Source organism: Chanodichthys erythropterus, chromosome 11 (assembly GCF_024489055.1).
Source record: "Chanodichthys erythropterus isolate Z2021 chromosome 11, ASM2448905v1, whole genome shotgun sequence".
Taxonomy (NCBI): Eukaryota; Metazoa; Chordata; class Actinopteri; order Cypriniformes; family Xenocyprididae; genus Chanodichthys; species Chanodichthys erythropterus.
Window position 1 is genome coordinate 33,229,313 of NC_090231.1, and position 18,014 is coordinate 33,247,326.

At 35.4% G+C, this 18,014-nt stretch overlaps 1 protein-coding gene across 2 annotated transcripts; it reads left to right on the forward strand.

The window, feature by feature from the left end:
* Positions 1–322: 322 nt before the first annotated feature.
* On the forward strand, positions 323–17,521 carry cars1 (cysteinyl-tRNA synthetase 1). 2 transcript variants are annotated; one of them, XM_067399480.1, is made up of 23 exons: positions 330–394; positions 1,541–1,777; positions 2,346–2,437; positions 3,927–4,015; positions 4,358–4,454; positions 4,625–4,723; positions 5,421–5,570; positions 5,779–5,919; positions 6,808–6,896; positions 7,024–7,145; positions 7,509–7,621; positions 7,860–7,988; positions 9,427–9,556; positions 10,265–10,368; positions 12,269–12,366; positions 12,464–12,653; positions 13,067–13,135; positions 13,320–13,401; positions 13,625–13,705; positions 13,788–13,855; positions 15,208–15,267; positions 15,463–15,546; positions 15,722–17,521. In XM_067399480.1, exons 1-23 carry the CDS (start codon positions 367–369, stop codon positions 15,848–15,850), a joined length of 2,481 nt encoding a protein of 826 aa, XP_067255581.1. In that variant the 5' UTR covers positions 330–366; the 3' UTR covers positions 15,851–17,521. The 2 variants fall into 2 exon arrangements, with proteins under 2 accessions (XP_067255582.1, XP_067255581.1); XM_067399481.1 differs by lacking the exon at positions 1,541–1,777 and having other exon boundaries at positions 323–394; positions 15,722–17,520.
* Positions 17,522–18,014: the final 493 nt, after the last annotated feature.

An 18,014-nucleotide genomic window follows, 5' to 3' on the forward strand; every position in this document is an offset into this window, starting at 1 on the left:
CAGATTAATGCTTACGCTCAGTATTTAAAATTGAATTGGAATTTTTGAATGTAAGCAATTATTCTGAAATTACTTTAATTATTTATATTATTATAAATTTTAAAAGTAGCCTAATTATTTTCGATATGAGACTTGGAAGAAACTTTTATTTTGGAACGAAAGGAGCTTTAATATTTGCCCGGAAGTATTATTCTGCGATCGCATAATCGCCATAGAAGAACATCGGATCTGTATATGAAAAGACACGCACGAGAGCCGTGTAAATAATCTAGAGATCCTTAAATCATCATTGACTTCGTGCATGTCCTGTGTTTCATTGTGGTTTCCTTTCAGGTTTTCCGGACACGTTATTGTTGCATCAGATAGATGAAAATGGCAAACACGGGAGATATAGGTAATATTTCTCTATTCACTTTTCTTGCGATGTAACAGTCATGATGTACGCTACTGAACATTAATGCATGTTTGTTCTGTCAGGCCTGTTTAAAGTGATTAGTTAATGCCGGTTCTATTCAAACCTGCAGCTGTTACATGATGGTTATTCTCCTGTAAATGTACTGCTCGTATCATAAACATGTAACGTTAATGTTATATGTGGAAACATCACAGAGTATTGCTGTATAACTGTCATTTTGTTATATTAGCGCTGTGTCTGAATATTGCATTGACAAGCTGAAATCAGACAGCCGAAGTGACACATAAGGAGTGAAATAATTTCATATTTATTTAAATATGAGTCAGTAAATGAGTCAGATGATGCAACATCGACTGATGCATAAGTGTTTTTAATTTAATAAGGAACAGATTCATAATCATTTTAGATTATTTTTTTGCTCGTCCCCATGTTGCACTTTTGTAATGTATTTTTGTGTTACTGCAGCATTATTTATATGCTATTATAGTGTTTATTAGCTTTTGAATTAGCTTTTATTTGTATGTCTTCCATTTTCATTTATTTTTTTTAGTTTAAGTTGTATTGATTTTATTATGTGCTTTTTATTTTTAATTTTTTTTATATTTATTTTTTACTTCAGTTTAGTTTGTCATTTTAGTGCTTTAACTTAAAGTTATTTAAAGTCATTTTTACATCTTACTTTCTTTCAGCTTTATTTCTTTTCTTTTTTTTTTTTTAGTAGTTTTAGTTAACATTTTAATTTCAGTTTGTTTCAAAACGATGTCATTGCATTTACCCTCAATTATGAAATTAATTGGCATAGCTGTAAGTGTATTGTTGTCCAATAGTGTGTGATCAGATTATTACAGCTTATGTTTCAGAGGAATCAGGTTAAAGAGGATTACAGGTCAAGCCAAGTCAAGTCACCTTTTTTTATATATATAGCGCTTCATAGAATATATATTGTTTCAAACTTGAAGCATCTTTACAGTGATAACAGGAAATGATGCAAACAGATTTCATTTCGGCTCTACAGCAGCTCTAAAAGAAAATGCTGTCACTGTTCATCTGTGTCATTCTCTACGGGCCCCTAGCTCATTCCTAATGTCTGCTCATCTCTGTGTTTATGCCCTTTTGTTTTCCCAGCCTTTGATTATGGCTTCTTACTGCGCATAAGTGAGGATGCTCGCAGGGTTGAGGCTCTGAATGAGTACTTGAGCAGTCGAAGTTACCTGGCTGGCTACGGGCCTTCGCAGGCGGATGCAGAAGCCTTTGCGCTTCTATGTGGGCCCCCACCTGAGCGGCATGTCCACGCCCTGCGCTGGTACAAACACATAGCCGCCCTGAAGCCCCAAACGAATGACCAGACCTCAGAATGCAGCAGTGAGTAGAAAGAACTCCCCCTGTCATAGTCAGGGTGCATGAACGTAGGTTGTAGCTGACTTGTGATTTCCTGCATTTTGTAGTTAGTAGTTTCTGTGCTGAGGACATCTGCAGAATGTGTTGCATGATTCTGAAAGTAGGGGTAGTTTGGTGTGTTAGTATACATAAGCTGAGGTGTTGACGGGAGTCTTGACAAGAAATGCAAATATCGCTTCTCAGGTTTAGCTCTGAACAGGACCGGAATGGGTTAAATTATAGGTGACTTGTCCACATTGAGGTGTTTGTGGTTTTAAACAGCTTTTTCACTATATACAAAGTTCTGCGGCTTTTTTGCACAGTGTCTGTTTCACTTTTACTTTGTGTTTATGTTGTTTTCTTTGTAAAGAATCATATACTTTTGCAGCAGGTGTGAAACAACAGCTATTTCCCATGGTGCACCTGTTGTCTCGACACAGAGGCTGGATAGTTTTGGGATTGGTCACTATAAATGAATCTACTGTGTAGCTGTGACTCATTTTTGTACTAAACATAGTCATTTTGGTAAAAAAAACTGTCTTTTGTTTTTCAGCAAAGGGAAAGCGGGTGCAGCCTCCATGGTCTCCACCAGAAGGAACAGATATTTCAGCGTTGCGTCTTTACAACAGTCTCACACGGACCAAGGTATGAAAGATAAATCAACATATGTGTGGTTGAATTCACAACTTTATACTATACTCTTCCCTTGCTGTAGTATAGTATTGGTTGCTGAAAGCATAATAATAATAATAATAATAAACTTTATTTTATATAGCGCCTTTAAAAGTAGCATCTCAAAGCGCTTTACATACAAAATGAAATTAAAAAGATACACATAACAGTACAGGCAGTAAAAACTAATCAAACAAAAAATACCAAAAATAAAATAAAATAGAAAGGCAATATAATAACAAATAAAGTAATCACAAGAATCACATAAAGGCTATCCTAAAATAATATGTTTTAAGAGACGATTTAAAAACACTAAGGGATTCTGCATTCCTAATCTCAGAGGGCAGGGAATTCCACAATTTAGGAGCCAAAGAAGAGAAAGCCCGATCACCCATAGATTTTAGCCGTGTTGTTTGGACAGTTAAAAGACCAGCTTCAGAAGAGCGTAGAACACGTGTAGGAGTGTAGGGGGTTAAAAGCTCACGCAGATATTGAGGGGCCAAATTATTCAAGGCCTTATAAGTGAGCATAAGAATTTTAAATTCAATACGAAAACTAACAGGAAGCCAGTGCAATTTTTCCAGGATAGGTGTAATGTGCTCCCTTGCACTGGTCCTAGTCAGAATTCTAGCAGCTGAATTTTGTACCAACTGTAATTTACTTAATAAAATTACCATGCAATACATCAACATACACTCACTGCCTTTCAAAAGTTTGGGGTCAGTAGTTATATTTATTTAAGAAATTAATTTATTCAGTAAGGATGCACTAAAGTGATCAAAAGTGACATTATTTAAATATATCTGTTTAAATAAATACTGTTTTTTAAGAAAAACTTTGTTCATCAATCCAAATCCAATCAGAATCCTGAAAAAATGTGTAACGGTTTCCACAAAAATATCGAGCAGTTGTAATAAGAAATGTTTTTTGAGCACAAAACCAGCATATTATAATGATTTCTATAATGAAGACTGGAGTAATGATGCTGAAAATTCAGCTTTGCCATCACAGGAATAAATTACATTTTAAAACATATAATAATAGAAAACAGTTGTTTTAAATTGTAATAATATTTCACAATCTTATTGTTTGTACTGTGTTTTTTTTTGTTTTTTTTTCAGCCTTGGTGAGCATAAGAGACTTGTTTCAAAAACATTACAAAGATTTTACCCCAAACTTTTGAACGGTAGTGTACATGGATGGGAGCGTTTGAATTTCATAAATTACCATGAATGCGGAGTTCCAATTATATGAAAATCTACAGAATTCTTTGCTGTTCGCATTGTCAGTAATGCATAATTGGCAAAGTTGCTGGTTGGCAAATTGGCATCTTTACTGGTTGCAGTTGAACAAATACAAATTCTTGTCTGCTCTGTTCTTTGTTGTTATTGTTAAAGGTGTATATTGGATGCTGCATTATGATAATAAACTGCTAGTATCTGTTCTGTGTTCTGCATTATAGGAGTTGTTTGTACCACAGAAGGGCAACAGAGTTTTGTGGTATTGCTGTGGCCCCACGGTGTATGACGCTTCTCACATGGGTCATGCCAGGTGACATATTCCCCATCCATTCATAGATGCTTCTTTATCAGAGTTCTTTGTTTTCAGTGTGCCCCATCTGTTCAAAAAGGCCCAATAGACACAGAACAGCGGTCAATGAAAAGGCTGAAACAGACATTCAGGCATTCAATCTAAGCTAAGGATTTGTTAGTTTGTGCATGTGAGGCTGTAAACCAAATCGCAAAGCACATTGAACTATTGTGTTTGAATATGGTTTGATGAAGGTAAAGATATTGAGAAAGAATAGAATGTTTTCCATCCAAGACCCATGCAGCATTTTTGATGTATTAGTTCACTGTATTTCATGAGGATTCAGTGTCCTTGTTCTTTCAGATCCTACATATCTTTTGACATACTCCGGAGAATACTGAAGAATTATTTCAAATATGACGTCTTCTACTGTATGAACATCACAGATATTGATGACAAAGTAAGAGCAGTGCTTGCAGAGTCTGAATGTAGTTGACCTTACATTTTTGTATAAACTTTTGTAAACCTCTTTAATACTTTCGGCCATATGAAACGCTAGTTTAGATCTAAAGGTCACATGCAATGCAATATTCTCAAGATACGATCATCAGTGTTACATCTTCTTTTCAGATCATCAAAAGAGCCAGACAGAACTATCTGCTTGAGCAGTACAGAGAGAAGAAGCCCAGCGCCTCTCAGATACTGCAGGATGTGCTAACAGCCCGAACGGTGAGGGAAAAACTACATCGCTCGTACAGTGAAGTGAATATTTTTAAAGGGGTAGTTAGGACAAAATAAGTACTGTTATTATCTACTCAGTACACAACAACACATACATCTACTCGAAGAACACAATAAATCAGGATCTTCCGTAATCGCAAAATAAATTGTGGTTAGTTGTTTTTGATATATCAACATTCCTTGTTTCTGTTAATATATAAATTTGAAAACAAGCAGCATTGTTACAATCACAGCAGAAATACCAAAGGAAATATCTTAGCCAATAGGGGGCCTTTGAAAATTGTATTGAACCATAGGGGTCCTTCAAGTCAAAAATGTTAAGAACGTCCGCTCTAAATGACACTGTTATGATCACTCTTTTCTTCTACTAGTTCAGGTCTGTCTCCAGTTTTCGCTAAACTCATTATCAGTCATCATTACTGCCTTATGGTGGCACAAACTTTCTAAGTGAACATTAATGAGATAATAAAGATTTATACATACTGCTAAAGTACTGACAGAGCTGCTATTAACTAATGAAAATAAATGATTTTGCTTAAGAGGTTTAAGCAGCTCTGAAGACAAAAGCATGACCACCTCAAACCCTCTAGACAGTTAGTGAATGGCCTTCCCACAAATGTTTCCATAGCTTTCATCTCTTTCGCCATCACTGTGCTTTAATGTAATTTGGTTTTATTGTGTTTAGCCTTTTAAAGCCAAGCTTGCTGAGACTACTGACCCAGATAAGAAGCAGATGTTGGAGAGGCTGGATGCAGCAGTGGACGCTGCACTGGGTCCCCTGCAGGTGGCAGTGCAGAGCAACACTCCAGGCGATACAGTCCAGAATCATGCACAGGTAGATGATGCGCACAGCGTTTTAAAAACACATATGTGACCTAGTTTGATCAGGGCCATGTCAGAGGCATTCTGTTCCAAATCATTTGGCTGATGTTGTTCTGTGCCACATCTGTTAAACATTGCGTATTTTCATGAGGTTCTGTGAATTTGTAGTGTGATTCTGAAACTGACTTCTCTTCTTTTTTTTTAATGGTTCTCATTTGTAGGTCTTATTGGAGGAGGCCAAGGATCTTTTGTCAGACTGGTTAGACTGTCAGTTTGGGAGCCAAGTGACAGAAAACTCAATCTTCTCTTTGTTGCCAAAGTACTGGGAGGGAGAGTACCATAAAGATATGGAAGCCCTCAATGTGAGTGAACTAGTACAGATGGGAAATTCAGTAGCTTAAAAATGATTTGGCTATATGACTTACATGCATATACACTGCTGTTAAAAAGTTCAGGATAAGAGTTTTTTTTTTAAAGTGGACCTATAATGTTCCTTTTACAACATACAATATAAGTCTCTGGTATCCCCAGAATGTGTCTGTGAAATTTCAGCTCAAAATACCCCACAAATAATTTATTATAGCTTGTCAAATTTGCCCCTATTTGGGTGTGAGCAAAAACACATAGTTTTTATGTGTGTCCCTTTAAATGCAAATGAGCTGCTGCTCCCCTGCCTGCTTTCCAAAAGAGGGCGGAGCTTTAACAGCTCGTGCTTTGGTTGCTCAACAGCAACAAAGCTCAAAAACAACAAACAACAAAGAGAATCTCACGCAGCCAAAATGACGATTGTCAGTAACGGTATTCAGCCTTACATTGTTCAAATGGAGTCGGACACTGATGGAGAGACTCAGGAAGAAGATACACTACAACTTTTAGAATGCAACTGGACTTTTCTGAATAGTTAGTTTATACATTTATGTAGTTGCTGTGGAGTTGATTCAACTCATCAACTAGCATGTGCCGTCATGTTAATCTTTTGTGCAAATCCAGCAGAAAATGACAGCATGGCCACAACACTCTACTACAATAATTCTTCCTCTTCACTAAAGCAGCCCATGTTCTCGGAGGCAGGGTTTATGTAAATTTTAGGGTTAGTGATGTTACTAACCCAGGAAGAAGCTTGTTGTAGTCCCTACCAGCCATTTGTCGTAATCCTTAAACAGAGAATTCTTTAAAAGGAAATATCTCCCTTTGCATTGAACTTCATTGTAACTTTGCAGATGTTTTTTATGGTGTTTTTTAATTGGCAGGTCCTCCCTGCTGATGTTCTCACACGGGTCAGTGAGTACGTGCCAGAGATTGTGGCATTTGTCAAAAGGATTGTGGACAATGGTTACGGGTAAGACTAGAAATGTCTTCTTTCTAGATCGGTTGATTATTTTGATATTTCATGATATGCCCCTTAAAACAACAATGCTTTCTTAGAATATGTCTAAGAAATAATTTCTGCTGTCTTTTCTCACAAGATACGAGTCAAATGGATCAGTATATTTTGACACTGCAAAGTTTGATGCTTGCCCTGCTCATTCTTATGCCAAACTGGTACCAGAGGCTGTTGGTGATCAGAAGGCTCTTCAAGAGGGAGAAGGTACATGATTAAATTGCAATACATCCTTTAAAATGGTTTACTCTTTTATTTTTTTTTTCTTTTGCATATGTGTCTTTGAGAAGTACAATGCAGTTCAGCTGTCTTATCATTCCCCTGGGACTTAATGTGCAATGGCAATGCGATATTGATGCTCACCAAAAGGCCAGAGTTTTCAGATAATGCATATAATCATATTCTGAGTGGTGGATGTAATGAGCCAGAATCATCCATTGTATAACAGAGCATTAGGACAGAATGCAGTTCTTTTCATAAGTGTCATTTTCAGTGTTCACCTGGTCCTTGAATGTTGTTTTTTTTTTAATAAAGAAAGAATTGCTTTTTTTTTTTTTTTTACTTTTGCAGGAGACTTGAGTATCTCAGCAGACAGACTCAGTGAAAAGAGATCACAGAATGACTTTGCGCTGTGGAAGGCCTCCAAGCCTGGAGAACCATCTTGGGATTCCCCTTGGGGAAAGGTGAGCAAGTACACATCAGGCAAACATGTGTGTTACTTTTAAGTTCAGAAAATAAATAGATGAGTATGACGACTTGGCAGCTCAGTAGGTTAAACATAGTACAACAAAGTTTTGAATGCGTCGCCCATGTTTGGATGTTTGCTGCTGCTGTTTTAATGGTGCTATATAAATAAATTAAACTTGAAACTTGAACTTGAAGTTGTGCTAAATATTTGCAATTCTGCTGGGGTTGTTAAAGGGAAGACCTGGATGGCATATTGAGTGCTCCGCCATGGCTGGATCCATATTGGGAGAGTCTATGGATATTCACGGAGGAGGTTTTGACTTGCGTTTTCCTCATCATGACAATGAGTTGGCGCAATCTGAGGTGAGAAAATTACAAGGTGCTCAAATGTCCAATAGCTATTGTTCAAAAGCTATTATTAGAATCCAGTTCATTATTCAGTACAGATTAATGCTTCATTCACGTCATGTTGGAATTACCATAATTGCAAGTTTTCCGACTATTAAAAACCATTCATGTCTTTGTCAAACTTGTAATTAAAACATTTTTTTGTTTGACGTGTATGTTATTATAGTCACTGTTAACAGGTGCTCTTTTTTTCTTATTTTACAAAAGCATATACACTATGTTCCATATTATTATGCAAGTGATCTGGTATCAAACTCAGACAGGTTTGTTAAATAGTTTGCCAGGTCTTCTTAGGTAAATGGAAACCCTACTTTAAGAGGTTGTTCCACATTATTAAGCAAGTCACAGATTTGATGCAATATGGGGAGGAAGAAAGATCTTTCTAAACATTAAACATGAAAAGCATGAAATGGTGCAATGTCTTGCAAAAGGCATGGAAACTAATATTTTGTGAAAACTGAACAGAGATTGTCCACTGTTAAATTGATTTAGAGGACAGAAAAACTCAGTCAGATGAAGACTTATTAAGGAAAGTTTCTGTCAAGCAAATTAATTGTATTAAAAGGGCAGCTATAAAAAGCCACTGTATTTCTACATCCAATGTAAACATTTCTCTTTGTGAGCTTTGGTTAGAGGTGGCTGAAATGCAACTTTACACACAACTTCAGCCTGCATGGAGAGGTTCTTGAGACTCCAGAGACACCAGCAGATACTTGTTTGCTGCTCAACAGTGGCTTTTTATAGCTGCCCTTTTAATACAATTAACTTGTTTGACAGAAACTTTCCTTAATAGTAAGCCTTTATCTGACCGAATTATCTTGTGCTGTAAATTACTCACAAATCTTTTGACAGTGGACAATCTCTATTCAGTTTCCACAAAAAAATTAGTTGTTTTCATGCCTTTTGCACAACATTGCACCATTTCATCTTCCTAATAATGTGGAACATCCTCTTCAAGTAGGATTTTCATTTACCCAAGTAGACCTGGCAAAACATTTAACAAACCTGTCTGAGATTGATACACTATCTAAAAAATAAAATGTATATGAGAAAGATTTCATTTTTTTCAAAGAAATTGTAAGGAAAAACTAAATGTTTATTGTACTAAAATCCTACTGATATGTCACTTGCATAATAATTTGGAACACAGTGTAGAGGGGAAATAATAAGGGGGTGGTTTAAAAATGTTGCTGTCATCAACTACAAAGCCGCATATGGATACATTAGCGTTCTGAGAATTGCCATGTAAACTAATGGTTTCTAGTAAACAGTAAATCTGAAGACTGATGATAAAGAACTTGATCTTGGTCCTGGATTCCTGTGTGTCACACTTTTAAAGTGTGAAAAAACAGTATGTGTGGATTAAAGCTTTAACATTGTTTATTTTTGACAGGCTTACTTTGAGAACGATCACTGGGTAAGGTATTTCTTGCACACTGGTCACCTGACCATCGCCGGGTGCAAGATGTCCAAATCTCTGAAGAACTTCATTACTATCAAAGACGCCCTGGCCAAACATACGGGTAATTATGCTACAGTCAGTGTTATTAGAATCGCTGTGTTATATATTTAAACATCTGCATGAGTCAATGCTCTCTTTTTGGTCTGAATTCATTGTTGTTTCAAAAATATGCTTGAAATATTTTGAATTTGAATAATCCTCTTGATTTTCAATTTTTTTTTTTTTTTTTTTTTAGATTATTATTTGAATAGGTTAAAGTAAAGAAAAAACATTATACAAGCTTCTTTGAAAATATCACACATTTTGTCTTCTTAAATGAAAGGGCATGTTTTGTTTAGGTCAAATAGAGTAAGTAAAGAATATTTATTACTTTCATGAAAAATCTACAACTTTTTTGAAGATCAAGTAAATACAAATGTATTCATTATTCAAGGAAAGCACTTCTGCTAGATATATACACCACTTGATAGTTTAAGGGCTTTTTTTGTTGCAGAAAAAACACATCAAAGAGGAATGAAATCAATTTTAGTGCAAAGATTACTGAGACCTTGACGCATAAAAGATTTGTTTAAAGATTTTTCCTTTTCTCAAACTCATTTTTGTCATTGACCTATATGTGAGTTACTGTGTTTTTGTTTTTATGTGTCTATACTTTTGTGTTTTTGAGGTCATTTTTTTCTCCCTTACACATTTGCCCAGTAATTATCTGTAAACTACAAAAGAAAGTCAAAGTTTTGACGTTGTGCATTTGTGCTCTATTTCCTTTTAGCAAGGCAGCTTCGTTTGGCCTTTCTGATGCATTCATGGAAAGACACATTGGATTACTCCAACAACACAATGGAGTCCGCCATCCAATATGAGAAATTCATAAATGTGAGTGAGAAACCGAAAAGGAAGAGGAAGTTGGGAGGGGGGGCGCCCAAAAAAATCATAGTCTAACCAAATTTAATATCTGCCACTTATCAGCATAAAGAATTCTCATGAGTGCACAACAGGCTTATGTAGAATCCTTCAAGAACCCAGAAGGTCGGAGAATAGCGGGTGTCCTTCAGGGCACATTAATTCTGTCTTGCGCTTCTTTCCATCTATCAATTACTCTGTCACCAAGGAATATAACATGGGCAGAGCTCCAAATTTGCCTGAAACTCACAGGCAGCCATTAGCATGAGAAGTATGCAGAGGTTATCTATGACTGACCTACACGCTATATTTTCATAGACCAGCCTCACCTGAACTTGAGGTTTGGATCTTAATGAGACACAACATGTTTTTCCTTTACCCCAGTGTGTCTCCATAGGCTGTACTTGAGTAAAATTGAAGATGGCTTAAAAGGTGATGCAATAATAGTGCAATTCCCTCAACAGGAAGCTGAAATAATACTGGAGATGAATAGATGTTCTGAGGTCCCAAATTAGAAGTAAAAGCTGTACATATTCAAATGAAGTAAATGAAAAAGCTGGGGGTGTTGCTAGTGTCTGTACAGTGAGAAATGTTGCATACTTTTTATTTTTAAGAATAGTCTGGCAGTAGCAACATATTTAGTTAAAAAAACGCTTCAAAACTGCCTCAACAAAGATGTTTTTGAATTATGCTAAGAATGAATTTATGCGTGCAAGTTCTTTGCTACCCTTAAAGTGATAGGGACTTGTTTTTTTTTATTTTAGAGACTGGATTGTCTCAGCATGTTAATTCTTAGTATGGTAAAATATTTTTAAATCAATTAAGCTAATTAAAGGAATACACTGCAAAAAATGCTGTTCTTACTTTGAATTTTTGTCTTGTTTCCAGTCCAAATATCGAAAAATTCTTAGATTAAAAAGCATTTTCTTGACAGTAAAAAAATATTTTCTTGTTTTTAGGAAAAATAAGTCAAAATTAAGTGAGTTTTTCCTTAAAACAAGCAAAATAATCTGCCAATGGGGTAAGCAAAATAATCTTAATCCAAACTGAAAACAAGATTATATAGCTTATTTATGGTTTGAAATAAGATTATTTTGCTTACCCCATTGGCAGATTATTTAGCTTGTTTAAAGGAAAAACTCACTCAATTTTGACTTATTTTTCCTGAAAACAAGAAAATATTTTTTACTTGTCAAGAAAATGCTTCTTGATTCAAGAACTTTAAGATATTTTGACTAGAAACAAGACAAAAATCTAAGTAAGAACAGCAGTTTTTGCAGTGTATAATTGATTTAAACACAAGCTCTATCAACAGCATCTGTGGCTTGTTGTTTATTACCACAGAAAATGCACTGTTATATCAAAATTCATTTGAGGTCAGTAATATTTTAACATTTTTTGGAAAAAGAAATTAATACTTTTGTTCAGCACGGACACAATAAATTGATCTTTTTACAAAAGCTTTTACATGGTTACTGTTTTAATTAAATTTAGGAAGCAATTCTTTTGAACTTTCTATTCATCAAAGAATCCTGAAAAATATGGATCACAGTTTCCACAAAAATATTGGTAACACTTTACAATAACTTAGTTTTATTAGTTAACATGAACTAAGAATGAAAAATACTTTTAATGCATTTAATTTAAATTTCAACATTTACTAAAGCATTATTAAAATCAAAAGTTGTATTTGTGAACATTAGATTGAAATATAATAACGGTATGGTGTATCAAATGTAAGAACAGTATGGTGTAATTTATACTCATCTCACAGTTTATAAAAAATAAAAATAAAAGCCATGATTGTCCTATAGACTTGCATTGTAAGTGCATAACAGTTGTTAAACTGAAATATTATTTTATGTTTCCACAGGAGTTCTTCTTAAATGTTAAAGATGTTCTGAGGAGCCCTACAGACATCACTGGCCAATTTGAAAAATGGGAAGCTGAGGAGATTGAACTGAACAAAAGGTGATGCATACGTTCCTTCATTGTTAACATTATTGTCTTCTTCTTGTGAAAATATAGTTTTATCACTCATTACAGTCATGTGTATGTGTCTGCGTAGCTTCTACGAGAAGAAAACATCAGTTCATGAGGCGCTGTGTGACAACATAGACACTCGTTCGGCTCTGGAGGAGATGCGGGCTCTTGTCGGTCAGAGTAACACCTACATGGCTGCCAGAAGGAGTGCAAAACTGCCACCTAACCGCATGCTGCTGGAGAGCATTGCCCTGTACTTGACCGACATGCTTAAGGTAGCATGACAAAAAAAAAAAAAAGAGCTTGCCTTTTGACATATTTGAAACCTGAATGCAAAAAAGGAACACTTGGTTCTATATTCTCTTTAATCTTTACCCAAATTGATACATTAAACCTTGATGTCTAGTCCAATGGTTTTCATTCCTGGTCTTGGAGACCCACTGCTCTGCACATTTTGTATGTCTTCCTTATTATTTAACACACCTGACACAGATCATCAGCTCATTAGGAAAGAGCTCCATAAACTGAACGGAGTGTCGATAAGAGAGACATACAAAATGTATTGAAATGATTGAAAACCACTGGTCTAGTCCTTTCCAGAAATCTCTATGAGCTGAAATGTCGAGCGAGAACTGAAACAGTGGATGCACAGTGAAGTGCTTGCTAAAGCTGTTTTCTGCCCTGACAGACATTTGGAGCGATTGAGGGAACTGAGCCCATTGGCTTCCCTGTTGGAGGAAACGGTCAGAATACTGATGTAAGCAACACCACTCAGATCATGTTTAATCCATCAAAGGTTTTCTTTTTAATTAAAATGTTACAAAGCCAGACGTGTTAAGACATTTTAGTAAGATTGAATCTAATAATGCTTTCTTGTGGATTGTAATGATAATGACTTATCTGCCATTAAACTCTTCTTAATCTTTTGATTTGTGTTTCAGTTGGAGAGCACGGTAATGCCCTATTTGTCAGTGCTGTCGGATTTCAGGGAAGAGGTCAGAAAAATTGCTAGAGAGAAGAAAGGTAAAACTCTCTTGCTGTTTTTTTTTTTTTTTTTTTTTTGGAAATATCTGCTACAGTACAAAGTCATTTGGTTTGTTGTAATTCATTTCTTTTATAAAAAGATTTGTTTCTTTTTTTATGGTTTTTGTTGTAGCTGTACCTTCAGCAGACATTTGCATACAATACAGGTTGTGCTTTTTATGCAGAAAAGAGAATTCATTGGGGAAATTTGTTTGTGTTCCAGTCACAGAATTGCTGAAGCTCTGTGACGAATTGCGTGATGACACTTTACCTGAGCTGGGTGTCCGACTGGAGGATCGTGATGGTAAAGTAAAGAAATAGAGATTTGTTTAAACCCTAAATGTCATGGAAAAAATGACAATGTTTTTTTGTTTTTGTTTTTTAAGGACTCCCCACATCGGTGAAGTTGGTAGACAAAGAAACACTTCTGAAGGAAAGAGAAGAAAAGAAAAAGGTAATGGCAGAATGAATCCATCTATATCGCGGTGTACTTTGATCTCTCTACTTGATATTTTCTGTTTCAGTGGTGTAGATTTTGTATCCCATTTCACATACAGCACTGCCAGAGATGTACTGGTTTGTAGTACACCGTATTAAGTTAAAATTAGACATTAATCACCACCAGGGTAAGGTGATGCATTTCTTCTGAATGGAATAAAGTTTTTTGCATCTCAGGCATCACAAAAGAAATTATTCAGATGCAAACCAGGTCATGAAAAATGTATTTGGGCCTTTCGAGCTTCTGAGTGTGAATGTCAGCCTTCAGAATGTATTGTAAGGACTCAAGTTGCACTGGTTAATTGTTATACCGTCTTTGAATTACTCCGTTGAACCTTGTATGCACTGATTAGGACACATTCTACAGATCAATCATGATCCACCTGACAAGGTCATTGAGAAACAGTGTGTGTGTGTGGTTGGGGGTGTAGTCTGATACTTGCATTATATATAATTTTTACACTACTTGGCAAGTGTTTAATATTTCTGAAAGAAGTCTTATGTTCACCAAGGCTGCATTTATTTGATGATAAATACAGTAAAAACAGCAATATTGTAGAAATATTATTACAATTCAAAATAACTTTTTCATATTTATATTTTTCTGTTTTATATTATAATATATTTTAAAATGTAATTTATTCTTGTGGTGGCAAAGATTAATTTTCAGCAGTATTCAGTATCAAATGATCCTTCACAAATCATTCTAATATGCTGATTTGGTGCTCAAGAAACATTTATTATTATCAGTTATTAAGTTGAAATTATTATATGTGACTCTAGACCACAAAACCAGTCATAAGTCGCACAGGTATATTTGTAGCAACAGCCAACAATACATTATATGGGTCAAAATTATCGATTTTTCTTTTTATACCAAAAATAATTAGGATATTAAGTAAAGATAATGTTCCATGAAGATATTTTGTAAAATTTCCTACCATAAAAACTTTTGTGAATGGATATGCATAATTTTTTTTTTTTTTTTTTTTGCACCCTTAGATTCCAGATTTTGAAATAGTTGTATCTCAGCCAAATATTGTCCTATCCTAACAAACTATACATCAATTTAAAGCTTATTTATAAAGCTTATTTATTTAAGCTTATTAAGATGATGTATAAATCTAAATTTCAAAAAATTGACCCTTATGACTGGTTTTGTGGTCCAAGGTATATATAGTCAATTTTTAAATGTTATGTTAAAGGACGGTATTACTTTTAGTTTAGTTTATTTATTAGTTTGGTTTATTTATGTGACATGTTAATATTACTATCTTGCATAATTCACTCATTGTTTTACATTTCAAGATGGAAGATGAAAAGAAAAAGAAAAAAGAGGAGGCTGCCAGGAAGAAACAAGAGCAAGAGGTGATTAGAGCAATTACAGAAACCCCTGAACCACTGCATAATTTAGTCACCGTCATGTAGAAAGCCTCCCATATCTATTGATAAATATATTTACATTTAAGTACATTGAGAGAAGTGTGTTCCCGTTAGTGCTCCATTGTTTTTAATAATTTGTATTATAAATTTCATTGTATTTTTTTTTTTTTTTGTGATTAGATGGCAAAGTTGGCAAAAATGAAGGTTAAACCCAATGAAATGTTCCGTTCAGAGACCGACAAGTACTCCAGCTTTGATGAAACGGTAATGCAAACCATTCAGTCTTCTTTTGTCATAAGTATGTCACACTACTGTATGTTGGATCCATTTCAAGGTGACTATTGGTCTATAGGGGATGGATGAGTCCTTATGAATTTTTAATCATTTGGTTACATCTATTCTGAAATGCTAATAGTACGTCTGTTCTTTGTATATACAGGGCTTCCCAACGCATGATGCTGAGGGGAAGGAGCTCAGTAAGGGACTGACCAAAAAGCTTCGCAAGCTTTACGAGGCTCAGGAGAAGCTGTATAATGAATACCTCCAGTTGACTCAGAATGGGAGCTGAGAACATTGAGTCATTGAGTCTGATGCAACCTGCAATCCGCCCATAGTGTCTGTTGTGAACTTGTCTTGTGTTTGTGAAATGGCAGCAAAACTTAAAGACCTCATCTGTGAGTTTTGGCTCTAAACTTTGGCAAGGTTTGCCAAGTTCTTCTCGTCAGGGTTGGAGGGTCTTTGTTTTCCTGATGCTCTGCAAACATGACTTTGAGAGGTATTTTATGACTATGATATTAAGGATGTATACTTTAAATTGTGTGCTTTTTGCACAATTCGAACAAAGATGCAAGCATATCATAATTTTTCTAATGTGGGTTTGATGGTTTGTATGAAGTATGCAAGAACTATTTAGCTTGGTATTGTGGAAATGGATCAAACATTTAATGTTTTCATTATTGATTTTTAAAATCTGGCTGGTCAAGTAGGCGTTTTCTCTGAAACACTGTTTACACATCCACAAGTGATAAAAATGATTCATCTAGAATCATGTCTGATGATACAGGAGTGAAGGGACCTCAGGTTTGGTTGACCACAAATAAGAGCACCAGTTACTGTTAGTATTAACATAGTCTTTATAAGAACATGAAATACCAAAATAAAAAAGGATTTGCTTATTTGTCTTTACTAACTTATTTCTACATTTTTTTTCCTTCTTTTTTTGCCATAAAGACTTTTCTAGAAGAGGTTTGATAATACACGTCATAAAAACATGCACAGAGCTGCACATAATCAAACCTAGCGAACTTCCTATACAAAAATAAAAAGTGCCAGGGGGTAAAATATAATCAGAATAAGGGTAAATTCAGGTATGGCATCATCAAATGCACAAGAAGCCTGTGATTAGTGAAAACAACAAAGTGAAATTCGTCAATGACATTTAGTGGGATATTTTTAATGAATAGGTTGAAGCTGTTCACAAATCAAACTGAATGGTTATTTCATGAATCGTACTGAGTTAGTACGAGTGGTTGTAGAGTGAACCGAGTCAATTACTGACTGACTCTGAACCAATTACCGTTATGCCTGATTCTTAAAGGGATAGTTCACCCAAAAATAAAAATTTGATGTTTATCTGCTTACCCCCAGGGCATCCAAGATGTAGGTGTCTTTGTTTCTTCAGTAGAACACAAATGGTGATTTTTAACTCTGACCGTTGCAGTCTATCAGTCGTATAATGCATGGCAATGGTAACACAATCTATAAGAGTAAAAAACAAAAACACGCACAGACAAATCCAAATGAAACCCTGCGGCGACGACACATTGATGTCCTAAGACATGAAACGATCAGTTTTTGCAAGAAAACCAAACAGTATTTATATAAAAAAAAAAAATATATAAAAAAAATGTGTACGCGACTGGCGTAGTTTACGTAAGCGCCGGAAGTGATCTCTCGCGTGTATACGTCACTCATTGTTTACACTGGCACGACGGCTAATTAAAATGGTACTTACTTGCGCTCATCCGGATAGTTCAAACCGACTTAAAACTAAAAGATTACGTTCTCTCGCGCAAACTCATTCGGGAGTGGTGACTTTCTACGTATTCCCAACTTCTGAGCCTGCTCGTTATGGTTGATTGCTCTTCGGCTGGATATCAATAGGTATGTGAACAAGATCTCTGTATGTGTCCTTTTTATTTGTAAAGCTGCCCATATGAAAATTAACAAAAATAAAATAAAGATTTGATGTAATAAAAGGATGTTTTTTAGTGTTTTACTTCCATTTGTGAAACAACTGTTGTACTACAGGCACCATGTTTAAACTACGCTAGTTGCGTACACACCTCATGCACCGGATGCTTTGTGCGCGCTCAAGGCAGTCGGTCATAGTGGTGTATTAGAGGTAAAAAAAAAAAAAAAAAGATATAAATACGGTTTCTCACACAAACGTTGTTTCGTTTCGTGATAGGACATCACTGTGTCGTCACGAGCCACCGGGTTTAATTTGGATTTGTCTGTGCATGTTTTTTTTTTTTTACTCTCATAGATTGTGTTCCCATTGACACGCATTATACGACTGACAGACCGCAACAGTTGGAGTTAAAAATCATCATTTGTGTTCAACTGAAGAAACAAAGTCACCTACATCTTGGATGCCCTGTGGGTAAGCAGATAAATATTAATTTTTCATTTTTGGGTGAACTATCCTTTTAATGAGCCGTGAACCGAAT